The 27,319-nt window shown below is 37.4% G+C and overlaps 1 protein-coding gene across 7 annotated transcripts in view; it reads left to right on the top strand.

Annotated features, from left to right (window-relative positions):
* The first annotated feature begins 1,240 nt into the window (after positions 1–1,240).
* The window catches only part of KCNT2 (potassium sodium-activated channel subfamily T member 2), a 129,080-nt gene continuing 103,001 nt past the window's right edge, over positions 1,241–27,319 (top strand). For 6 of the 7 annotated variants that reach the window (XM_088060341.1, XM_014250608.2, XM_088060339.1 and 3 more), the window contains exon 1: positions 1,314–1,544. In XM_088060341.1, the coding sequence (XP_087916467.1) occupies positions 1,450–1,544 (95 nt within the window). In that variant the 5' untranslated portion in view covers positions 1,314–1,449. Of the gene's footprint in view, positions 1,545–27,319 lie in introns of all 7 variants that reach the window. The other variant, XM_088060345.1, reaches the window with a different exon arrangement.

Here is a 27,319-nt window from a genome sequence, read left to right as displayed (position 1 = left end):
AGATGCAATGACTGTAACAACAGCAGAGACAATCTGAGTCCTGAATTAAGCTACCTATTGGTTACCTGAGGAAATCTTTGCATCACAGCATGGAGTTCAGAGCTGAATTCTCAGCATGGTACATTGCTACATGATACACTTCAGGCTGCCATACTTGAGCTGATCCCGCATGTCCAGGTTTTAGCTAGCTTACTTTCCACACAGAAGTCCAGCTGAATGGAAAACACAAGGTTCACTTTCAATACACCTAATAAATCCATGCAAACATCTTATTAAATATATGGTGTTTAAACCACATTTAGGAAATAAATTCTTTTTTATCACTTAGCTCCTGATCCAGCAAAATCTAAATATGGATATAAAAATTGACCAGTATTAAGATTAAGCATGACTTAATTCTAGGAAACAACTGCTAAAACTGAATAGTTTAGGTGAAGAGCTAATCAAGGAAACCTAATCAGGACAGGCTGCAGAAATTGCAGTATTGTCAGTGTTTACTAAACCTGCTTATTAGAAGTGTTTAGTAGAACATTAGATGATTAGTATGAAAGTCTAGATTAAAGTAACCCTTTAATGGCAAAGCTAGAAACATTATTATCTTAGTGACAGTCCATTCAATCAAATAACCATATAGGTATTTTGTGCTTTATCAGTGAAGCACGGAATTACAATACTTTTAGTATTGTATCACACTTTCAAGCATTACCTGCAAGTCTCAATCATGGCAATAGTTCAACTTCTCTTTTTTTTTGACAGGGCATGCACCACCTGCTACGTCCAAGAGCAATTAAGCTCTTCCCAATTAAGCAGACGCAAAAATTGACCAAACTCTTAGCCCACTCATACCTGGCGTTTCAGAGGAGCTGGCACTGACCAGGTGTGTCAGGTTAACGCGGGGCAGCAGACAAGGCTCTAGCAGCCCCAGCCGCCCTCAGATGACCCCACCATCTCTAACACGGGGGGTTATGCGTTTGCTACCTGTGGTAAAACACCCGTTCCTCACGTTTCGGGGCCTACAGAAAAGCACCCCTGAGGGAGCCCCGGTAGAAAGGGGAGGAGGCGGCTGCCGAGTACCGCCCGGTGCGGGGCTGCCGGCCCGGCCGTGGCACGGCCCTTTGTTGTGGGCCGCGGCGGCGCGCTCGCCGATCGCTGTGAGGGGGGGCGTGGGCGGGGGGGGGGCGCCCCCCCCCGCCGAGCCCGCCGCCCGCCGGCACCTGCCTCCCCCCGCGGCGGGACTTGGTTCCCGGGGTCGAGAGGCTCTCCCCGAGCTGCAGGGGACCGCGGGGACAGCTCCGCTGCGCCTTTGTACGGGGCCAGCCCGCTCCGCGCTGCTGCCGCTGCGCCGGGTTCTGTCCGCCACACGCCCGGGCGGGTCCGGCCGCTCCTCGGGCAGCGCCGCGGGGCTTCCCCTCTCTCCCAGCCGGCCCCCTGCCTCCCACTCCGGGCAGCATGGTGGACCTGGACAGCGAGGTGCCGCCGCTGCCACCGCGGTACCGCTTTCGGGACTTGCTGCTGGGTGACCAGGGCTGGCAGAGCGACGACAGGTGAGCCCGGGGCACGGTGTCCCCGGCGGGATCGCGGGGCCGGGCAGCGCTCCCCGAGGGCACCTCCGCCCACGGGAGCGCAGCCCCGGGGGAAACTTTGCCGGGAATGGGGTGCGAGGGCTGCCGAGGGGCTGTGGTGCCGCGCCCCGCCCGCAGCCGGAGAGAGCCGGGCCGGCGCCCCTGAGCGAGCGCGGGGCACCCCGCAGCCTCCGGAGCGCTCCCGCCGGCGGCCGAGCCTTGTCCTGCCCCATGGCACGGCAGGAGCAGGACAGGATCGTCTCTCTGTGATAACGTTCACAAAGGGACCGTCTCAAACGAAACATTTCCCTTTTGTCCAAAGGCTAATTGCTATATGTCTTCGCTGTCCTAACCCAGGCTTCTTCACGTGCAGTTTCTTTCCATGCTGGGATCCTAGGCGTGGACGCACCTACCATGATTTTATTCCTTTATGCATTCTTTCAAGTCTGTCAGCATCTTTAATCACACCCGATAGAAAAAGATTTGTTTGTTTCAAGTCAGATGTTGTCCTTAAAAATCATAAACAAAGAACCCTTTATGTTAAAAGAAACAAGCAAACCAGGAATGTGTGTTCATTTTCAAAATGTTGAATGAACAGCACCCCAGCATCATTCCACTCTGCTGGACCATACAACCTCGTGTCTCAATAGACTATTATCCGATACCACCTTGCAAAATTATGTGTCATATCCACTTTGTACAAACACTGTCTTGTAGTCAAATGTCAGAAAAGCAAAATTGACAACATATTGGATGGATTTTGGTTAAATATGCTTGCATTGTCAGAGTATGACTTTAACTTGGCAGTCAGAAACTCTGATTTTAATGCTGTTCTACATTGTTCAGATTTTCACTACTTTTCTAGGGAAATATGAATTCTTGTTGATTGATAATCACAAGATCACGCAAATATGTAAGTATACCTTTGTTTAGGAGAATATGCTCTACACTGAAGGAGTTAAACAAGTGGTTTATTCAGACAGTTATGGAATGGTTAATGACTTCTTAATATAGTCACAAAAAATGAATGCTGTTGGTTGGAAATGACAGCATTGTGACTACATAACAGAGAGTTAAATAGTATGTTTATCAAAGCATGGTTTTACTGTTTAAAAAATTTTAAGTATATTGTAATACAGTCATTACTTCTGATTGTTTGAGATTTTAGAAAATGTAATCTTAGCATCTTATAGCTGCATCTTATTTCCTACTGGAATAGGAAAAAACTCCACAACCTTTCTTATTTTAACAATTTTGTTTTGGGTTCTGATGGCTAAAATTCACAAAATATGCCTTTTTCGATTACTCTGGGGCTTAACACTTTTTTCACCTCTAGTTTAAACTTCTGTCAAGCACTTCCCTGATGCCAGTTGTTTGACTTGCACTTCATGAAGCTACCTTCTACAGAAGAAGCACGATTTGGTCTGAAATAGCAAATAGTGCAACTGCACAACACAGAGCATCCTTTTAGATATTGTCTATTTCTGGTGTATGTCCATTCAACAAAGTCAAAGTAAATAATCCTTAAAACAGTCTTGATAGCAGAATTATTGCACAAAAGTCTTCCAGAGCATAGTTACCATTTGAAAACTGCAGCAAAGAACTTGTGAAAAATCAATAGTCAATTTTAAATATTGCATTAATATTCCAACAAGCATTACAAGAAAGATCACTGGCACAATCTGAAATATAAACTCTAAATGGCTTTCTAGATCTTATGCACTGTCCTGTGCTGAGGCTGGACACAGCTGCACAGTGGTAGGGAGGTGTGCAGGGGATTCCCCACAATGCAAACAAAATTGTGTTTTAGACAAGGCTGTGATAGCAGCACTCTCTCCTCCTGCTCTGCAAGTTACCATAACAGTATTTTTGGATACCAGCTTTCCAGTAACTGAACGAGAGCCATTCTTACAAAGATCTTGAGTATTATCTATTGTTTGTCTGTCCAGATTCTTACTTTCCTGAACTGGAGGCTGTCATGTGTAATACTGAAATATTAATTCCTTCCTGTGTTGCTGGAATATTGCTGCTATCCATTATAGAAAAACCATGCATGCTCTGCATAGAAATAGTGTCAAATGGAATATTTAAAATATTTGACATACTTCCAGAAAACATTGAATGAGAAAGACTGCAGACCTATAGGGACCCTGAGATAAGCTTCTTATTAGTTTGCAATGATTGCTATTATACAAGTATATATTAGTTTTTTCTGCTTTATTGTCTTGTCTTTGCACTCTTAGGTAAATGGTTCTTGGTCGGTTTTGGTGAAGCACATCCTTTCTATTCTAAGCAGTATGCAGTAGAGATATTGCCAGAGGTATTGTTTGTAACCCCTTAAGTTGAATGAATGTTAACTATGAATGGAATATCTGAATATTGAAAGACAGATGAAGTAGCCTTAGAGGATGGCTGCACATGATCGAGATAGTTAATTTTACTGGACTTTGGCTGAGATGCTGCAAATGTATTTCTGCCTATTTCCAGTTCACTGCAACTTTTTAATTGCACTTTCTCTCAACTCTGACAGTGTGATGTACGCTAAGGTTTTCCATCTGTGTGATCTGTGAACTTCAGATCTGTTACCAGCCAAACTATATATCTTGTCTTAGTTTCATTCTCTTTTTGGTCTTTCCAGTCTGTTCATCTTTGGGGGATCTCTTTTTCTCCTTTCTTCCTTTATGCCCTTTCTGGAGAAATGCTGGCTTTTTTAGCTGATAGGGCCCATTTCCTGGTTTTCAGATGCTTGTTGGTTTTCTTAGAGTGGAGAGGAGATGGAATTATTCCTCTCATCAGCCACGATCCACCCAGGATTCTGTGTCACCAAATCAGTTCTAATAGTTTGCCATTATATGTCATGTGGTAGTATTTAATAATAAATATGATTGAAATTATGTGACCTCTCCTCTTTTTGCTGAAATATATGTTTCTGACATAATCACAGTTCAATTTTGAAACCTGAATGGTTATGTTTCTTTAGGGTGAGAGTTTGATCATGTCTTTATTTTAAATGTTCCTTGTTATTTATAAAACGCACATGTTAAAATGCTTAGCTGATTGTAACAGGACTCTCATTCAGGAATTTTGTTCTTGAATGTCTACCTGCTTGAGGACAGATTCCTAATTTTTTTTTTTCCCTTGGGGACTGTAGGAGAGCCTCACTCAGACTTTTTTTATTTTTTTTTGCTATCTAGTTCATGATCCATTCCTTGCCTGTATCTCTTGCAAACTGCTTTTGCATTTCTTTCCCGTCCCCCAAAAACTCTGCTTTCATAGCTTAGATTCATAGCCAGCCTTGCAGTTGGCTTCAGTAACAGATGGGTTCTGGGCTGTCATCTTCCACAAACCACCAAATTGGATTGTATATTATTTTTCATAAAATAAGTTGCTGTGTGCAGAAGAACATGCTGAATCCTTGACAAATGATTTTGTTCAGTAAGAAAGCTACTTAAAATAATTTATTGGCGTTCTTGAATTTGCTGAGTGGTTTGTTTTCAAAAAAAGGATATTAAAGCCAGTTTTGGTTTTTGCAAAGCTAGGTTTTCAAAGGAATCTGGTTCCCTTTGAAAACTGGAGGGGAAACTTGATGCTTACTACACTCATTTTATATGGAGAACACTTCTTCAAGGCAGCATGTAAAAGATCAGCCCAGCTAGAGCATGTGTGTGTGTCAAGTGGGTGAATTCTGTGGTAAGTAGGGCAACGAATAAGGTTTCCTCTGGCCATGGGAATATCCCAGGCATTGGGCTGAGGGTAAAGAGAAGATTGGATCCTTGACTTTTTCACTTGTTCTGTAAATAATGCCAGTATCCCTTTGTGAATCTTGCATTTTGCTTTCATTTTTGAAAGTATCTGAAAATGAAACAGACTGTTTTGATTTGCTGGATATTCTGAGATGTTTATGGACCGTCATAATGCAATTTACCTTTCAGTTTGGCTGCTAGGAAGTGAGCAGAAATAAAGGGGGAACTCAGTGATTAGCACAATTATTCACCTGTTAGTTCAGCCAGCTTTCACTAAATTGTGATTGTAATAGTAATGAAATGTTTCATAACCCTACTGCTCATCAGTCCTTATTCTTAGAAGCTGTGTTGAAAAGCAACACAAATAAAATTAAAAAACACCCTACCTGGTGAAGAGGTAACATGTTCAAAGTTGGTAAATAATTTGCTGCAGAGGAGGGGAGAAAAGAGGATGTTTGTTTTAGGTTCCCATGTAAGTTTGGGAAAGCTACAATGAAGAGGCTTTTGTGTACATAAATAGTTGCCATGTGCTTTAAAACAGCCAAACCACAGTACGCTAGAGGTGTAAAGAAAGAATTCTAAGTTAAAAGCATTTACATTCTGTCCATATCTCTGTCTTTTTGTTAAGGCCTTTAGTATCTTGCAGAGCACAGGTTACCTCACACATCTTAGGATGTCTGGACATAAATTATTTTTCTTTAGAAGATACAAATTTTATATCTTTTGCAGATATAAAAACTGCATTTGGTTTAGTGAATTCTAGCAAGACAGGAATGTTTCCCACCATTGAAGCCTGACAGCTTATTCTGATAAACTGTTCAAATTCTTCTCTGCCTGCTCTGACAAAAATGTCTTGAACTGTGCAGGAATGGTTTGGGAGCTGGAGAAGGAAACAATATGAACAGATAACTTGTGGGTAGTCCGAAATCCCCACCTTCAAAGCACCCGATTTCATAACTTTTCTATATGCTGCTGCAAGATATTTTTGCAATTGCAGTCATGGAACAAAAATTTACATTTTCCAATTCTGTACATTTTATTTTTCTATTCTGTACAGATATAACAAGAACATTAACTGGTACTGGAAATTAAGTTCAAAGCCTGCTTCTGTATTGAGATTAAAATTTGAGTCATTTTGCTACAGTATATACTTTAATTTTAAAACTATAGAGCTAAATTTTACCTTTGTGGAAGAACTGTTCTTACGCTGAGGACTTACAGGATTAAATTAAAATAAGCCCTCCATTCTGGTGTGCTTTCAGCATAAATGCACATTACCACCTATCTGGAAAGGAAGGAGATTCACAGAATACACATCACTTGGACAATTGTATCCTGCTGGCTGTCATGTTGACTGGTGACTTTCAAGGAACAGCTTCTCACTGTAAATCTCAGAAGGCACTTTAACAGTCATTTGTCACAGTGTGAATTAGTGAGTAAAGCCCTCCCTTTGCCTTTTCTTTTGGAAATCACCTGAGATTGTTAAACTAGAAGGGGATAAAAAGCCCACACATTTCTTATTCAAGTGATTTAAAATAACTGAGTCTAGATTCAATTTATATAAAAATTCTAATATAATTTCCTCAAAAGAATATTCTATTACAGTTTCTTCAAAATAATCCTCCTCTTTCCTTCAAGAAATACCTTAGTCAATTTGGCCTCCTCATTTTAGAAAACTTGCTAACTTACAGACATTCTTCATTTAACAGAGACTACAAATAAAAGAACTTGAGCAGATATTGTCAAATTTATCTTGATTTGCCCTTGTAACTAAATTTTCAAAACCCTTAAAGAGATTTAGAAGCCTAAACTCTAATGTAAAAGCTTGATTTTGATTGAAATTGCTCAAGATCTTAACAGTCTAATTCTTTAAGAGAGCAAGTGTTTTTATATCTTGCAGTGAGATTCTGCATAGTAGTAGTTGAAAAGTTTGACTTGCCCTAAAGTCTCAAAATATTTGCCGTGTGGGAAAGGCCAAGCCCTTTCTCACTGCTTAAAAAAAAATAATAAAGAAAAATATTGACATTTGTAAAACTGCTGCATTTACCACAGCAAGAGGCTGGAGTTTACACTCTTGTGGTGAGTTAAGGAGCACAGTCCCAGGAAAGTAAACTGTTTATATATTTCCATACTCACCATCCTTCTAAATTTATCTTGACTGAGTCCCTAAAACAGATAATACACCTGTGTGTAAGGGAGAGGAAGTAATGCTTTGTAGCAGGTAGGAATGCCATTAGCCTCATTCTGTGTTTTACCATTCTTCTTGCAACAAAAATAGAGGCCAAAATGCATTGCTTCTGTGTTTCGATATTCCACTTAAACTAGCACGAAGTGTGGAATTGGAAAAGGACATGGAAAGAAAAGAGTTATTTCATTCTATGAAATGCTATGGCTGGATCTGTCCAAAGAAAATATTGGTATCATATCCCAGCAGATCCACTGCACAAACCATTTAAGTGTCTATCTTGAAAACTCTCACAGAAAAAGTAGTTTTGCTCCTCTGGGACAACATGATGCACAGTTTGTAAATGTACTTGGTACTTCAATCATTACTTAATTATAGACTTACTGCTAAAGCTCTTATTTTTCCATCTACAACTTGACACATACTACTTGACATCTGGCAGACTCTTACAATACTCCTTGGGGAGCTAAAGCAGTTCTTACCCTCCTAATTTTATGATTATTATTCTATCACATCCAATGATTAGGACTATTTATTTTATAATAGGGAGCTCTGTGCTACACTCTGCTTTTCCTTCATAATGCTTTTCCATCTTCTATAGCAAATGGTAGCATATTTCATATTGTCTTCCCTTTATCCTGTAACAAAGAAATAGGTCACTTGGAGCATCAGAAATGTCTACACTTCAGTAAAGTTGTAAAATCTGCTAACCATTTCTGCACTATACATTCAGTTGATCTTTATCCTATCTGACACAGTGTGCCCAAATGCTTATACTAATCCACTTCAAATGTGGATTCTTCACCTTTTTTCCAAGTAAGTGAACAAGTTAGGTCCTTCCTGGAGGCCTCCACGATCCCACAATCTGTGTTATTGGAGAGAATGCCGTTCAAGACTTGTAAGTGTTCTGCAGCATAGAAGATTTGGTGCAGAATGCCTTAAAACAGCTGTTAAAGATTTCAGCCTCCCCCATGCAATCATCTGCTAATTATGTTAGCTGTCAACTTCCTGGTGGGAAGAAGCAATAAAACAGAAACAGTCATTAGGAGACAAAACCCGGTATTTATCCTCACAGATAAAAACAGTGATGTTATTATTTACTCAGAAGTATCTTGAGGGACAAATCCCACCTCCACTTAGGGATATGTGTGTTGGGAGGTACTATATTTTGGTGGTGGGAAGCAGGCTGCCTGCCTTGCCAAGTACTAAGCTATGGAAGATATGGAAGGAAGGCATTAGGTTAAAATCAGTGCAAGTTATCTACTGAGATAGCAAAAAAGAGAAGTCTGCCTTCCCCTGTGCTTGGGTGTGACAAGTCTCCTGCCAGATTTAGCCATTGATAGTTGCATCTCCAAAAGCCACCAGTACAAGGGTCATGTGCCTGGCAGGGACAATGACACAGTTTGAGCAAGTCCTTACTATGGGTTAGTTCTGCCAGGAAAGTCTGGTCCTCCCTCCTAGATTCTGTACCCTGAGTCAAACCCCTTTACCCCTTTAGTATTTTGTAAAGAAAAGAGTTTTGGCCTTTAGCTTTCTATGATGTTAATGACATTTGCTGTATTTGTAGCTTAAAGTTTCAGAGCTCCTTCACAGCAAAGTGGTTGTTAAAATACGTAATAAGGAGTAAACATTATAAAATAGCCTTGCTCATTTATTGTTCCAAATAATTTTTCTCACTTTGTTTTCTCTTGCCCTTGTGGCTCAAGAAAACTTCAATACAGACAAAACCAAGGTTACCAAACCTAATCTGGACCAAATGCCAATGGGAAGAAACCCAACAAGCTGCACTGCAAATGGAAAAACGTGGTTGTTTGTTGCTTATGTGTAACACCCCTTGATACACAATATTCCCTGACCCTGGAATGGAATTTAGTTTCTTATCTTCACACCAAATTCAAAAGAAACTGAGGGCACTGGTCACTTATCACTGTTGCCCTGTAGTTCTCACCGTGGAGCAGAGACAGCTCTAACAGAGGGACTAAAGGCTAAGCTTTATATTTAGCTGAATGTACCCTTTTGAGAAGTGAGCAAGCTATGTTTTTACTGTGTACAGCAATCTAGAATTTGATCATTGTTCAAAAGGGTTTTCAGTTCAACAAATATCTTTTGAAAAGCCATTTTTGTAGATAATGTCCAGTCTTTAATTACTGTTTTGCTCTCTCAGTAGTAATTCAAAGAACATAATACAAACAGAAAAAGTGGAGCAAACTACTCTAATGTACAGATGTTGATTAGTCAACCTGATTTTATAAAGACAATCAAAATCTAAGTAGATTTTTCACCCACCTAAAATGATAATAAAAGTGAAGCTAATCTCACAAGAGCCATTGCAGATACCATGTGTCTCATTGACACTAAAAACTCCATTCAAACACTGACCCACATGGTCATTTATTTTTGTACTGGCACTAACTGCAGATTGCATGAAAATTACAATTTAGCTAAAATGGTACAAACAACATTCAAAATGCACTGGATTAATTTTAAAGTCTTGATTAGTTTTTCCTTCATTTTCTTCTATTTTTTGGCAGTTCACAGATCACAGTCTGAGTTCAGAAAAGAACAAAAAAGTGAGTTAAATTCATGCTGATATTATGAATCCATTTAAGACAATTAATTGTGGCAGTCACTCTGACCAGCTCAACTGGTGATGCAGAATGTTGGGCTTTCAGTGTGGTGTTGGTAGAGCATTTCATGTAGGAAGAACAAGGCCGGCCCCTGGAAATGTTTCAGATTATGGAGGCAGTACCTCTGAGCATGTAGGAGAGAGGAAAACTTCAGGAGCCTCTAAAAAGTAGTGTGCTGGGATATAGCATGGGCTAGTCTGGGACTGTTGTGGACGACCTAGGGTTTTGCTCCTAATTTCAGATAAGAACAATCTGTTAGAAGATCACTGTTATCAAGATTATGAGGTGAATGTCATCTTCTAAGGCAGATGAGTGGAGTCATAAAGTCGTGTAGCACCCTACTGCTACTTGACTTCAGGCTAAGCTGAACTGAGCATTTAGAAATTCCTTTCCTTTCTAGGACGGCAGAGCCACTTTTCAGTAACAAAAGTGGCCAGATGGAGAGAGCTGGAAATACTGGGAACATTACTGTGCTTTCCTGTATTACCCTGGAGAATTGTCTATCAGACCTTCTGGCATCCATACAGCCGGTTCTGTCCATGAACACAGACCTTTCCTCATTGTATCCATATATTCCACCTAAATCTAATCAGCACTAAGGTCTATGTCAGACTTGAAAACAAGATGACAACAACAACTGTCCTGACCCATCTCACCGATACAGTTAGCTAAAGAGATTTGAAATAACTTGACTGTCAAAAAAGCTAGCAAAATCTGAAATTTAGCATTAATTTTGGAAGTTATATTTAAGGGGGGAAAATAGTGTTTACATTGACTAGACCAGTATTCTGAAGGCACTTTTGCTAAATGATTTTCTGAACACGTACAAGGCACATTTTGGAAGTTTGAAGTCATTATCCTGAAAAATTAAATACTGGGCAAACTATTCTGCCTGCTGTAAAACTGATGAAGAGCATTTTACTTCAGAGACTACGAAGTGTTATTCAGTATGAATAAAGATGACAGAATTAAACTTTTAAAATATTGTGAAACTTGATATTTTAGATTTTTCTTAAATTAATGAAGAGAATTAAAATCATGCCTTATGATTAATCAGGAAGTGTAATAGCTCACTCTGAGTAAGGAGACTGAGATTTATATGAAGTCTGTAATTATATGTACCCTGTTAGCTGTGGAGAGAACAGTATCAGGTGACATTTTAGAGATAATAATGACTTTTAAAGCACTTGTTCAATTATGTGTTCAGAATTCTTGAATCATTGCCACTCCTTAATGAGACATTTATAATTTAGATGAAAATTTTGTAATTTTTTCTGTGTAAAACAATAATCATATCTGTGCATCAGGCTGCATTTGAAAGGAAGGAATCAATTCCAACCACTGTTAGATATATTGCACTGTATACATATGTTAAGCTGCAAGTATTATTTAAGAAATTCTACATATTTTTTCCTCCATCTGGATGTCACCATTGGAGCCAAAGCAGCTTTAAATACTAGAGAATGAAGACAAGGTGCAGTTCTTTTGGAGAGGGTCATCAGCAGGAAATGTCATCAGCACTCTTCTGGTGATTTGGTAAAGGTAATGGAGTCTTCTCTGTGGGAAGTGTCAGGAGAGACACCTTCTGTCAGGTACTGGGCTTTAGGTTTATGTCTTTTCCTGAGTCTTTGTCTGAATGCTCCTTCTCTTTGTATTTATCTGTTAAATACTCACCTTTTGTGTAGCTGGTAAACACGTGCTTGTTGGAGACTGCAAGTGTACACGGTTCCCATCATTTCAGGAAAATTGCTAATCTGATATTCAGCCCTGTATTACTTCTCAGAGTTGTTGGCATTCTAATGGCATATTTTGGGGTGCTAAGTGTTTCCAGATTGCATATGTGGACTGTCTCAATATGTAACTTTAAAAAGACACTCCTTTTTATAAAGTTACCCTGCTCCTGGTCATGTGTAAAAAGCATATGTGGTACAATTTTTTTTTTCTTTTTCACTTTTTAACACTTCAGCTATAAATGGAATCTCAGAAAAGTTCTTTCTAGGCTTGTTAAGGTGTCTGTGGGAAGTTCCTGACAAATTTCATTTGACTTCTTCTGACTTTTTCCCTTCCAGATCAGGCATGGTTCTCATAATTTCCTGCCCCGTAAAAAAAAATATTGTTGAGCTAAGTAAACCTGTGGACAGGTAGGGAATCAAGCAGAGTACAGAAAAAAAATACTTAAACTTTTAAACTAACTTTATGTAGTGCCTTTGATGTCACTGTCTTGCATCCTACCTAATCCTTTCCAACTAGAAGGGAAAATATGGCTTGGAGAAGAAATAAACATGCAAGAAAAATTAAAGTGATCTGATGTAATGTTATTCCATGCTTCTGTGTGTTTTGTGACAATGGTCAGTACATAATTTTGGAATATGATTCAAAAGATAATGGTGTAATATTTTTAGTTACTAAAAACTCTAAAAATAGTAAAAATATAGTATCTTTACCTTTAAGAGTGCTATTATTAGCTAGTGATATTTTTCCTTTGGTAATACTGCTGGCTATGACTAGAATCAAGAAAGAGCTATAAAAATTAAGCTTCATTGTGTAGTGTTTTGGGTGTTTTTCCTTACAGATAAATAAAACCCAAATAGCAGCTCTGTTCCTTATGCTCTCCTCTTTTCCTAGTCACTGCCTCCAACAGATTTATAGTTGAAACTATACTGTGAAAGCCAAACACCAGTATTTTATCTGTGAGATTGACATGCCACCTAAAGTGCAATTGTACAATTTCTCCGTCACTTCTGTACTTTATTGTTTTGGCCAGAGTTGTATTCCCTACATGTCATTTAAATACTACACCTACTAAATGTACATGAAGAAAGTTAGACAAAGTGTCCTGACACTTATGGAAGATTAGGGCACGTATAAACTTCTTCTTAAGTAATTTGCAGAGAAACTGTCATCATTTCATGCCGAGTACCACCTTCTTTTAAAGAGGAGTTAATTTCATGGGTCTCAGTCCTAGTAGAAGAGGTTTTTTTTCCATTGAAGTACCAGGCAATACAGTATCATGACTTCTAATCAACTTCATTTATTGGACCTTGATCCAGTGTAACTTATTAAGGCAGCATATATAACTGCAGCAATTTTCCAATATATGGAAATCTCTAAGCTAGCTTCAATTGCCCTTATCACTAGAATAAATATAGGCATAATAGGTAAAATAAAAATGCAATTGAAACAAAAGTCCAGTAAATTCTGTGAATTTTTTATTATCAAATGTGAAATAATGGTTTATTACTCTAAGTCTCAGTTTGATAAATGAGTCATGATAAATGCATGACTACATTTTCAGCCTCTACAGAGCTGGGATGTATGTATAACTAGTAATTATTGGAAACCATCCTGTGCTACCCTATATTGTAGTTCATGGGGCATTCTGGCAGTGTACCCCTCTTATTTTATATATTTTAAATGGCAATGCATACTGTCAGTTCCTAAATAGAATATTTCAGGTGACAGCTTAGCCAGCAGTGTTTGACAATCTAAAAATCTTCTAGGAGATTGAAAGCTTCACAGATACGACATGTATCAGTCAAAATGTTAAAAAGAAAATGCTGATTTGTTCTTATTCACTGTTTTAAGGATGGACATGCATTGGGTGCTTCTGTAAATACAAGTTCTCTACAAGTCCAATGCTAAACAACAAACAGATACAAACATGATAACTGTGTATTGTAGCACTTGGTTTTCTTGTAAAACTTAACACCAGGTCCCATTTCAAGTATTGTTTCAAGAGATAGTAAACTGGCTAATTTGGAGGATCAGGAGTATGGGAAACTAACTGTATTAAGAATCAAAGCATGATCAGTATTTATTTTAATTTCACTTATTTTAATTTGGAAAGTGCCCCAGGCTGAAGTTTACAGTGCCAAATAATAAACTGAAATATTCTTCATTTTGTGTGTAAAGCGTTACTTTAAAATGTAAATTATCATCAGAGATAAGCTAACATTAAAGTAGGTGGCATTAGGTAGCCAAGAGGAAGTTCTGCTCTCATTAACCTTACAAGGAAGTCTCTCATACATTACTACATAGCTCTCTAACCACAGACAGATCTAAATCTTACTGTGAAGTCCAGCTGAGATTTTAATAAGATGTTACAAAGATAAGCATAAAAATTAAAATTGCTTGTCTAGTTGATCTTCAGAATAATAGTAAAAAAGCTAGTCATATGTATTTAAAGTTAATTTAGTAGCTTCATTGAAAATTTGGTGATTTTTAAAGGCTTAATAGGGAGAGGCCAGAGTGGTACCGAAAATTTTGCATTGGTGTCATCTCACCCTTTATATGGGAGCATAAGTGGGATTGCTGGATAAATGTTGAAATACTGGCATAAATAGACTCCATAAATACAGTAGGAATGCTATTTAACAGAATATTTGAATACATCTGAGATACATTTCTCCATTTCCAGAGGAAAAATAGTTCAATACAGTCAACTGGAATAAAATTATTCTATTGATAAATTGTACTAATTTCCTTTTCAACTGCAGAATTGAAAAATAAAAAAAGATTCTGAGAAAAACAAAACAAAACCAAAACTCCAGGTAAACAAATTTATTTATTCACTGGGTCTACAGCTTTCCCACTGAATTTCCCCAAATCAGCCATTGTTGCACAGCTTCATTAGTGATAAGAGTCTGGAGCATTTTGAAGACAAGACATCTTACACTCTGTCATTTTAACTGAGACTGTTTCATTCACATTTTAGTGATTATGATGTATATTTCACAGTACTCTGAGGTATGAGAGCATGATTTTATAACTTGTATTTATTCGTAGTTTTTGTGGAAACCATTTAGAGCTGAAGAGTAGAGTGCTGAAATAAGCAAGTGACCACAAACTACATGAGAAGCCCAGGCTACAGCAGGGATTTGAATCAAAGATATGCAAGAGAAGGGCATGTTTGCTCTTAGTACCTATGATAAAATGAGAGGATTAGATGTGTAAAATGTAGGTAGCAACATAACCATTGTCTTCCTGCTCTTCCAGTGAAGTTGTTAAATTACAAGTCCTAAGCTTTGCATTGCCTTTCATGTAATTTTTCAGAATTCAGCTGTAACAATGCAATTTCAGTCTCTTAGTTCACTCACAGAGGTAACAGGAGGGAAAGTTGGATAGAGCTATTAGAAACGGAAGAAAATTTATTAAAGGTCTTGGAACTGTGATTTTCCACATCACACAATCCTGGAAATTGTTCATACTTCTTTTCCCTTTCCTTGTTAAAAATATATACCCTACACTTGCATTACAAGATAAAATCCTAGAAAGGGCACATGCAGTACAATATCAGGAAACCTGAGCTTGAAAAGTTTCTGAAGTAGACTAATTTCCTTATAAAAAAGGGATGAAGATTGAAAAGTGAGCACAAATCAAAGTTCTTACCTCTGCTTCTGCTTTATGAGATATAAATTCTTAGCCTGTGGTGAGACAAACAGCAAAAATATCATTTAATGGAGCAGGATGTATGCATGCTTAGGGGAAAAATGTATATGGGTCTTTTTAGCATCTCTATGACCAGATGCACAGAGGTCAGAGTCTGGTTAATAAATTCTGATGAACACATTTTTACCTAAACAATTAATATATACGCACCATAGAAAGAGAGTAAAGTATGTGGACTTATAATTGCTTTGAGTTCAACTAAGTAGATATATACAATTTTAAAAAGTATTTATTAAATACTTTTGGTTTAGTGTTCTCATTGTCTGGTTTCAAGGCAAATAAAGATTGATTTTGCTTTGCTTTATTTCTGCTTTATGGTGCAACTAGCCTCTGCTTTGCTATGTTGATAAGTTACCTTTTTTATTCTATTAGAAGGCTCTCTGTTGTATCTGTACATTCCTTTATGAACCAGGGGTTTTGTGCTATATTTTTTTTCAAGTTGTTGCCTTCTTATTCAATAGGTTCTTTTCCACTGTGAGTTTTAAGTTGATTTATTATATTAAAAATATGAAAAAAATGGCATGTTTCTACAGTATTTTTACTGAGGATGGGCACTCACTTTATGTTATATCATAACATATTTATTTTACTTTTTTGTGTTGTTTACTTCTTTTCCTGTGTGTGAGCATGTGATTTTTTTACCTTCAGTATCAATCTCCAGAGAACCTTTTGAAATGCCTTATAAAAATCCTAGTACATGATGTTCACTTTAGACTTCCCCCTTATCTATCTCTTCCAATTATCTTATAATGGAGCAGAGTGCTACAGCTCATAGTCTATTTATATCTGTCATTTGTTTCATTCTTAGTTTGTTCCCAGGCTAATCCAACTTGTAGATCTGCCATGGGTGTCATTTATTCTTTTTTCTTCTCTTGTTGACATGCTAACTAGTACTTATAATTTTGTCATTCTTCATGCACATGATGAGAATATTTTGGTTTGCCTTTTGCTGTGGTTTATTTACCTGCTATTTTTAACTTTTATCTGTAATGCTGTGGTTACAAAATATGTCAACTCAGTGTCTGGCACTGGAGCCTAGTCACTGTAGAGAAACAAAGCAGCACAGTGTTCCCCTCTCAAAAAGAGTGGGGCAGAAGTCAAGTCATGTGTAACAAGCAGATGGGGCACAGGACCAGGATGTATAGATCAAATATGAACTGAATAATGAAAAATTCAGGGTACTGAACTACCCTTAATCTGGAAGATATATGACACTTGACAGACACAGTTAGAGGATTTTAGGTTGGCTTGGTTTTTGAAAGACATTTGAAGCAAACATGAAAATGGAAGAATGTATGCAGGAAAAATGGCCAAAATTGCAACAATAAATGGAACACAGCCTTCCTCTGGGAAGAACAGTGGCTTGATAGCCTTCACGTGTAGATTTATGTTTGTGCAGTAGTGCGGGACAGGGGATTTAGCTGTTGACTCTGGGTAACTGCAGCTTCTCCAGGATCAGTTTAGTGCAAAAATAGGACCTCTAAAAGCCTCCTTTTGGGAATACTGTGTTTGTGCATCTTCTAACTTGTATGTCTGACTTACACTTCTGACTATGCCTATAAAAGGATCAATTTAGATTTTATAAATACTACAAATTGAAATGGGGAATTACAGAATGCTTTATTTTAGTAAGCTAGCAGTGTATAATGCTGTTTCAGTTGATGGTGTAAATTTACACAGCTGAAATTTAAGATTCTAAGTTTTCTAAACACCACTGTTAAAAGGGTGGAAGCTCTTATAATCCTTTTTTTTTGGCCAGACATATTTGTATTTGCTCAATTAGGTTTCTTTTAAAATTGAAGAGTGTCTGCACAAAGGCAGACTAAGTCTGTTACTTAGCAGAATGAACTAATCTGTTTGATCATTTATTTAGCAGACAGTGGTAAGTGATAAGAGTGTGGAAAAGGCGGTTCACTCTCCTGATAAATTTAAAAAGGTTTAATAAAGACAATAAGAGACAGAAAATAAAGCAAAGAGTAATGGCCAGGTGCAAGGCTCTCTGCCTGGTGTTTTGGGAACGCTCCTTTTGTACCATTTTTGCTACATGGGTTTAATGCGTATTCAAACTTTTCCAGGAACTGTTTTGCATGGCCACTCCTTGGGTGCGCCTTTTTAGAGCATGCGCATTTCTTGGTTTTGCAGTTTTAATTTCTCTTTTATCATCTTTTGATTTGGGCTTTGGCTCTTTCTTCCAAAGGCAGTGAGTGTTGATAGCGGTGTTGAGTAGTGTGGGCCTCATTCATCTGTTCACTGGAGGTTATCTTGCCTGTTCAGGCAGGACCTAACCCTAACATCCAAAATTCTTCTTGACCTACACCTAAATCCTAGCTAATAGCAGGAGAAAAAGACACAGCAAAAGCTACTCTAACATTATACATATAACATTCATCTTAATAATTGTGAAAAGCCAATATTACAATATGTATGTATAACAAGAGGAAATAACTTAAGAGCAGAGCAAGTAACACACTGTTGCCTCTTAAAATAGCCACATTCTGGTATACTCCCTTTTTGAGCATTTCCCTCCATCAACACTTACCTCATTTCCACACATTTCCATATTATCTTAATTTTGTTCTTACCATCAATGTAGTTATTATTGAAACAAGTCATCAGCATTTTCAGAGTGACACCCAAGTGGTCCAGATGCTGTGTCCTGATGTGCTAAAATATGCTCTGGAGCTTTTCTTATTAGTTAACATTTGCAGGCAGTGTTGTTAAGGAAAGGTTGCAGAGTAGCATTGTAGGAATAACTTGTGTTTGTGAAAAGGGCTTTGAATGGATGATTATTAGCATGATCAAGCAACAAGGTGATTGATGTGTTCTGCATAAACTACCTCTATGGTCACTGTTAGGAATGCATGAATATCACCCTGTACAATCATAGAGCAGAGCTTTCTGTTGTTGTCTCCCCCCCATCCTTTCTTCCCATTATTTTGTTTACTTGGACATCTAAGATTTGGTCCATTAACTTATGGCAGCAAATTTCTGCTTTTTTTTACACCAGTATAAAGAGATTGCAATCACTGTAAGTCAGACACTGCAAGTACACTAGGGGCCTGCCTTTTCCACTGTCCCAGCATGTTTACTCCTGGTGCATTAGGTGTAAGAAACAGAATGATGAAGATAAGTCTGAACAAACTGATCTGATTGAAGATCTCCAAAGGAAAGAATATAGACAGTCTCCAATTACAGCAAAGTCAGACTAATCCAGAAATCACCCGTTTGTAGGGGTGTGAGTAGAGACACTCTCCCTCACTTGTACAGATGGCAGCTTCTTCCACTGGTCATAAGATAACATCCTAACTTGACAATGTGCCTACTGCTGTCGGCCAAGTCAGCACAACCTGATTTGGGTGATTTGGAGTTTGTATCTGGTTTGTACACAAATCTGTACTGGTGGTTTATCTGGTAATGAGCAAATCAAGTATTGGTTGGTCAGTACTGATAGATTCAATAATAGCTGGCAAGCAATTGCGTGGTTGAGAGCAGTGAGCTACGTGTTCATAAATAAACAACTGTCTAGTTCCAAATGTAAATCAAACAGCTACTGCCTCTGTAAACTAAAAATTGGTATAATACATGACTGTCCTGAAAGCCTGATAAACATCAAACAGATGATTAAGTTAGGGCATGCAGCTGACTATTCCTTACTGATTTTGCTGCTTCTGCAGAGAACCTAAATCTACACTTATAAAAGAGTCCATGCTGAACACACACAGAAACACACACACACACACATTTCCCAAGTTGTGAATACCCTTGCCTGCTTTTTCAGTCATACACCTCATGTTCACCCCATGAACCGCTCTGCATTGCCAGACTGGCAACAGATCTCTAATAGCGAGCTCAAACCAAAGCTTGAGGCTTGGCCCTGTCCTCATTTCAAGGCTGTCTTCGCTGCTCTGCAGATTGCAAGGAACTTTGTGCCCCTCTGTTCCAGCAGCCTGAGCCCGATGACATTGTGTACTTGCTACTACAGACACTGAAATCCTGGGCAGCTATTTTTATTTGCCATATCATAAGGCTTTGCTATTGTTTCCACCAACCTGTGTTTAAGCCTTTTTGTTGTGGTTGCTTGCCATGACTTTGTAACAATTTTTTCTCATACTTTTGTGTTTCTGTTTTTTTATCTTCTAGTTGCAGGGTTTTTTTAAAGACACAGCTGGAGAAATAATAAGTGCTATAATTTTGGCCTTTGTGGATTACTGCTGCAATAGTGATTTGGACTCACAGACTTTTATTTACACTCTGTTGCACTACAAGGCACCTGTCAAGCAGTTTTCAGGCAGTTTCTGTGGAAGTACAATAATCTTAACTTGTCAGTCCTATGTAAATAAACCTGTTTACATTGTGGCGTAGATATGTACAAGGATTTACCTTCCACATAGCACATCTCAGCCAGCCCAGTTTGTGCTGTATGAGCTGCTCTGAGCGACTGCTGCAGAGGGCCCTGGAGAGCTGCTTTGGCACTTACTCCACACTCATCATATCCCTCTCTGGAGGGGATGAGGAGGTGACAAAGCAAACTGTGCTGACAGCTGGGGGGTGGGAAGAGGAAGTTGTGAGGATTAGGGATGGGAGGAAAGGAGTAAGTGGCAAAGGTGATAACAGGGAGTGAAATTGAGCACTTCCTTCGCATTTTCTCATCTGAAGGAAACAGCGGAGAGGTCAAATAATCGGAATCAAAGATGTGGGTATCACAGGTGTGGAGATGCACACACAGACTACAGATGAGAGCACTGAAGACTAAAACTTCATTCTGTTTAAGTCAAATCTAAATATATGAAGGTTATTGTATCTTAGGAATTTGACTGCATACTTTCCTGTAGCTTGGCAGTAAGTCCACTGGTTTCTGAAAATGTAGCTCATACCTGGATTGCCTTTGCAGAATGGGCATGGGTGAGTTGTGGACTGAGTACTAAACTTTCACTGGAGATGGATTTCACCTGCAAGATTTTTTCTGCAGCAGAGTGAACAGATTTTGAGGGAATTAATGAGTTAGTTTTTGAGGTATCCTTATTATCACATCACAGGAAATATAGAAAGCACATTCTGTTTTATTTGGGTTAAAAATCCCAAGTAATACTAAAATTGAAATGAAAACAAAACAATACTTTGGTTGATGAATACATTGTCCTTGGACAAGCTGAGTCTATTTTCTACTTAAAGAACAGTAAAGAAAATATAAAATATAATTACCTCACTGAAAAAACAATTTTCAGAGGGAGAAAAGACATGTTTTTGACATGACATGTTGACATTTCTATCTTAGAACATTGCATTTCTGAAACTTCTCTCCTTATGAAATGTTAATCAGTGGGTAAGACTCCCTATAAGTTCATGTAAATTCACACTGAATGCTGTAGTTTAAGACCATTTTTCATAAAGTTCCATTTCCTTTTGTGTGGGTGCAGCTAATACTCCCCTATAATATACTATATCATTGGTAAAAATGTAGATTAATTAAGTAAATCCCAATATTTGAGTTTGGAAAAAAACCCCAAAGCCTTTGAAATTTGTTTTTCTGACTTGATATAATTATACTGTGCATTTATTTCAGGAAACACTGAATAAATTGTTGGCTGTAATTGAAGACTGCCAAGTATAACTAGCATAATACAGTAAAAAAGAACAAAAGAAGAAAAGCTAGCAAACAGTAGTAATAGAAGAAGATGGTGTCAATAATAAATTGGGGGATTATATTAGAGTCAATATATAGATATGCTCTATTGAATCTCACATTGACCTCCCAGTTTTATGTAAAATACATTGTACAGTTGACATAGAAAGAAAATTACCTTTATTTTGGGAGAAAAATAATAATTAAAAGCTTAAAGCAGTAGGATAATATTTAGTTTGAATATTTTTACTATTTGATTATTTTACTCAGCTTTAAGTGAATGTAATATTCCATTAATCTCAGTGTGCATTGGATCACATCTACTAGGAAAAGGATTCTGGTTTCAGGTAACATATTAATGAGTCATATTTAAAATTATATTATACACTTGGTCATGTGATACTTAAAAAATTACAGATTTGGATTCACCCACAAAGTTTTTTTGTTCCCTTTTTGGTTTTTCTATACATCTGCTTTTTTGCTTCTTCCTTCTGCTATGATTTCAGAAAATTAAATCTCTTAATTTCAAAGTAAAAATAAAACTGGGATTAGCCATCTAATCTGTGAGGATGCTCAGCCTTGTTCTACTTGCTGTTTTTGAAAATATGAAATCCTGAAAAATAAGTAAAAGAAGTAAAAGAAGAGGAGTAACAGAACAGTCAGAGACTTGGAGATGAGAAATAGAGTTTAAGTAAACAGTGAGTTGAATTTCTGTGGTAATCAGAAGCTAAATCGAGTCACTTGCAAGGGACCAAAGTGACAAGAGTTTGCTCAGCATTTCTTAAGGTCAAGACATGGGCTTATCCTTTCTCTCATTAATGGGAAAGCAAAGTTCACACAGTGTGTTTTGCTGGTTTAAGCTCTGGACTATTACACCTCCACCAAAAAACAAGCAAAGATGGTATGTTTCATTCACAGGTATTTCTTTATATGTAAGAAAGTGTATGGACCTGTAAACTGCCATATCTAAAGTAAGCACTGAATGTCTAAGGTTTTTATTAATGTAATTCTTTAGACATAACAAAATCTACCAGAACAGTTTAAGGCTGTTATTTCTCTGACCACCTGTTTCTGTCTTTATCTGGATAATCTCCATGACAATGTCCCTCATAGTGTTTACTGCTAGCTTTGTAAGAGAGAAGTGTTAAATGGGGAGCAAATGGAATCAAAACTTATTTAAATAAAATTTACAGAGAAATAACATCACATGTTAAGTGTTTGGGTAGGAGTGACTCAACTCCATCACTACCATCCATCTATTGCGGACATAGAGTGGATATTTTCACTAGTAATTAAGTTTTTGTTGGGCTTGAGGAAGGAGGATTTTTAAGGGCCATACCACCAAAACTGAGATTCACATGTGATGTCTAGGCAGTGCTGCCGAGTTTATTAAAGCCTTGATATTTGTTGGCTACCCTAATGTGCAATAGTGGAAGTAGACTGAAAGTTGAAAGAGGAGAGGAAAGGTAAACATCTCAAAAGACAGATTTCTCAAAGTCATGAAATGATAACGTTGAGTATTAAAGTCCAGAGCCTGAGTTACAATTCCAGATGGTGAGATTGTAAAGAAGAAAGATATGCTGAAAGCAAAGCTCTGTGTGGGGAATTAGAGCAAAGAGAAAACCCTATGGGTGGGTCAGGGTACCATTTTCAAGTCAAATAGTGAAATTCTGTAGTTCACAAAGCAAGAAAGAAAGAGTGAAATCTGGAAGGAACTAGAGAAAAGGAACTGTGGAAGAAGGGACTAAAAGTTTTCTTAAAATTTGGATGAAAGAACAGGAAGAAGGAGGAGGTGGAATGAGAGGTCTGTGGACAGTAAATTGTGGACACTGAGCATGGGTGAAATAGTAGGGAAAAGGTTTCAGAGGACCAAAGAAAGAGACTGGGGCAAGAAGGCAAATAGATGGAGGGCTACAAAACTCCTGAAACTACCCCTGACCCTGCAGACTGTTTTCAGGGTAGACACAGGTGTGTCTACTTGGGAAAATAACTAATGGGGTTTTTTTGAGAGAACAAGAGTCTTACTGAGGTAACAATTAATTGGCAATATTACAACATACAGAAGTTTGGCATGCAAAAATAAATAAATGAAAGGTGTACAATGATCAGCATTTAAATCCTGTAGTAGAAAGTACTGTTAAATTTTAGATCAACAACTTGAGACACGTTGTTACTCTAAGAACATTAATTTCTGTGTGTGAGATGCTCATGCAAGCTGCCTGACCCTGCGTGTGCCTCACCTATCACAGAGGCAACAGGGAGAGTGATGGCATTTTAGGGGAAGGATCTTTGTTTTAGAAGATCAACAACTGCTAAGGGACGAGCAGTTGTGATACAGAGGAATAGAGTACCAAAAAATAGCTTGCAACGGGTTACTTTGTATTTTGATCCTAATGCTGTAATACAGAGTCAAACCCAGGCTGACAGAACGGAGTTATCACAGGACGCTTGATTTCAACGAGTTTGTTTCAAGTCTCTTTTTGACAAGTAGTTGCCACTATTATAAAAAGAAGAAAAGCAACAAATTAACCTTCCTGCTCTTCAGTATTGGTTAATTGGCACAACTCCATAAAACTTAGTAGTGCCTGGAATCAAACTCATGGAGCATATCCAATTACTCAGACTTAGCCAGTAAAAAAGCCTTGCATAATGGATTTTCATTGCAGCAGCTCTATGCTGTATATATCCTACATGTGAAGTATTTTTGCCCAGAAGTTAAAAAGAGCTATTTTTACATGAAATAAAAAATATTTTAAAATATCCATTTCCTCACCTTGTATGGGGAAAAATGTTTAAATAAAAAAAATCTACTAAATTTATCAAGCATCTTCCTTCAGTGGTTTTCTTTCAAACTTTAGCTTCAAAGTGCTCTATTAATGCATCATTCACATTTGTTTTAGTAAGTTTCTCACCTTAGCTAATAGTCTTGCAACAAAAAACTATATTTGCAGTAAAAAGTCAAGTGTATGAGGGAAACTACTTAGAAATTTCTTTTTCCTATAGTAAAGCATCATAGTATTTTCTCCTTTAAGAAAATTTCTAATGACAATACAGATTGCAAATTCATTCTTTTTATTACTGCACCATTTCTAGAATGATGAATTCTTGATGGATTTTCATGAGTGCAGGAATGAGACAATAATTTCCTTTTTGAATGTGCAAGTCTGTGAATAAGGGATTAAAAAAAAAGTATTATTAATTGACTGAAAAATATGCATACTACCTGCTGCTAAGTCTCATGTCTTGCTATTAGGCTTCCCTTAAAAATCTTTCCCTTAAAGGAATGAAAAAATTAAGATATTTTCCACAGAAATGTTTGATAATGTCATTTTCTCTTTCTGTTGCTGTAATATTAAATTGCTGCCATAGACCTGTATTGGTTTCACAAAGACAGTTTTCTGTAACTGAGGCCAGCTGATTGCAAAAATGAGCATGAAGCTGCCTACAATCAGATTTTAAGACACATTTCTATTTATATCCATAAAAATATAGACAAATGTACTACTTAAATTGTAAAGAATTTTAATTAGGGGCTGAATTTTTAGCTTTTTGATGTTTGAACAGTTAAATAAAGTTTGCCTTGACTTAGAAGTTATTTTTTTTTGTGGTTCCAGTACAAATTTTTACTTTGTGCAGCCTGAAAAATTTGGTTTGGCCAGTTTTCTGATGCTTAGTTTTGTTTCAATCAAAGCAGCACTTTTGGAGTGGAGACACTAGAAAGAATTTGAGCACAAGATACAGTTCTAATCTCTAAGATTATTTATGCATCCTTAATCCTTTATTTTACAGTTTGTTATTAGCTCAGTTTATGCTATTTGTGTTTCATTAATGCAGAGAATTACTTACAGTGACACTGGAAACACCTGGTATCTATAAATCTATTACTTATGTTAACATCCAGTTACATAGTCAAGTGAATACAGGTATGTCTGGAAACACATCATGAAAGATTTTAACTCAGATTCACTGATATGAAAGGGAGCTTCTAAGTAAAAATCCCTGTGGAACCTGTGTTCTGTCATGTAGTTTACGAATGTTAGATACATAAAGAATCTACAAGACAACTATTACACACAGTTCTGCAGAGTTCTTGAAATTATTTATTGGTTGGTTCCTACTAAATTGATAAAAATCCCCATCACAAAATGACCTTATACCTGTCAGTTTTAAGTACTCTGCACTTGCTAGAATCATATTTAAGAAAGTGCAGGACCATATTGCAAAATTTAGATTTCATCAGCATAGTGCATAGCAAACACCTTCAATAAGCATGCTTACTGTGCTTTTAAAGCAGAATTTTGGGTGTTTCAGAACTTGCAAAACTTCAAATAGAAGTGTTACCCATGACAGTCATCCTTAAAACACATTAATCCTTTTAATGAAAGCTATAAGAAAAAAAAAAAAGAAGCCTATTTCTTTTTTTATTGCAGTAAAATAAGATCTGATAATAGCAGTTCACTTTAGCAGTTCAGGTGCTTCATTTTTAAGCACCCGTCTATGCCCTGTAGCTAGGGTCTGAAGTCTAACAGGATTTCACGTATATTGAATTGGAAAATCCCAGTAAAAAAACCCAATATTGTTTTTCTATTACTAGGCTTTCTTTGTAGGAAAAATGTGAGATATCCGTTTCTAAAACAATGTATTTAAATAAATGTAAATATTTTTCTTCAGATTGGCTCTGTTTGTACACTTAATACCTTTTCTTGATTCCAACATCAATAAATAGTAAGCATAAACACTTACAGCTCTTGGCATGCATGTAGTGAGAAATCCAGCTCATACTTTAATTTCTGAAGTGACTATTTCTGCCCAATCTGGTTTTTAACATGAAAGAAAGACGATTTGTAGCTTTGAGGGTACAAGATAATACTGTTACTATAGTAAAGTGTGGCTATGGGGTTAGAATGACCTTGTAAATAGTAATGGAAAAATGCAGGAAAAATGAATTAAATAGCCAGAGTGCAGACAGATTGGTCACAGTGTTTTACAGCCACCAGCAGTGCTCTGCATTAGTGTCCTTGACAGGAATTAGGATTTTCCTGCTACACTTTATATTGCATTAAGATGTACTTCCCAAACTGCATCTTATCTGAATTATAACAGTGCAGTGTACTTGGGGTACTTCAAGATGATTCTTACAGTTTGAAAGATTTCAAGTTATTTCAGTGATATCAATGTGTTTCGGGTTTAAACTAGTGAAGACCAGTACCAATGGTATTGTGTTTTAACGCACCACACTGTGTTTTCAGGACAATAATATAACTTCCATAGTTCTTCTACAGGTGCATCAGGTTTTTTTGCATTTTCAACAGAGCTGAAGTAAGAGTCAGTAAAGCATAAGACCAGTTCTTTTAACTTCCAAAAGTAGATTTTCATGGAATATTCAATGCCAACTACATGTAAAATTCTGAAGCTATTAACTGACTGCACAAACAAAATCCTTATATTCATCAACCATTTCTCTCCCTGCAGCCACCATCAAGGAATAGCATTTTAATCCTTCAGCTTGACTTCCTTCTGATTAGGGTGGACTGTCTTTTACAGGAAGATAAACTTGAAGCACAAACTGTTGAAACTACACTTTCAAGTTACACTATAAATACACAATATACCCAAATCTATTCTGTATGCCAGGCTGCGTGTACATGTACTGTCACCCTGATGTACATGGTGGGCCATTTTGTCAAAACCATTCACTTGGAATTAAATTTCAAATATCCTGCAACAGAGTAATCAAGTTTTATATGTGTGTCACAAGAATTTCAATTCTCACTTGAAACATCCATAATAACTTGTACTAATTTAGTCCAGAAAAATCTTGTTCAAGCCCTTTACCACTACTCCTACAAAACGTTCTCAATATTTCAATGGAGGGATAAGAATTTATTTTTTGTAGGTTCCCAAAAACCTCCTTTTTTAGGCTACACTTCAAAGTGGGAAAAATGCAGAAAAGAGCAAATAATTAAGGTAAAATATTAACCATTAAAAGTTAATGTTCTCACTCATTCAAGTAGAATGAGTGTTCTCCTTAGAAATAAAAAGCAGTCTTGGGAAAGAGCAGTATCTAGAGATTTCTGTCCTTGCCAGGGGCTCCTTCAGCCAGTCAACTTAGTAAACAACATCTTTTAAGA

The sequence above is a fragment of the Pseudopodoces humilis genome, chromosome 10 (assembly GCF_049639895.1).
Source record: "Pseudopodoces humilis isolate 2021_Gansu_Grassland_sample_001 chromosome 10, ASM4963989v1, whole genome shotgun sequence".
Lineage (NCBI taxonomy): Eukaryota > Metazoa > Chordata > Aves > Passeriformes > Paridae > Pseudopodoces > Pseudopodoces humilis.
The sequence above is the reverse complement of the archived record's forward strand: the minus strand, read 5'-3'. Positions and strand labels throughout refer to the sequence as shown.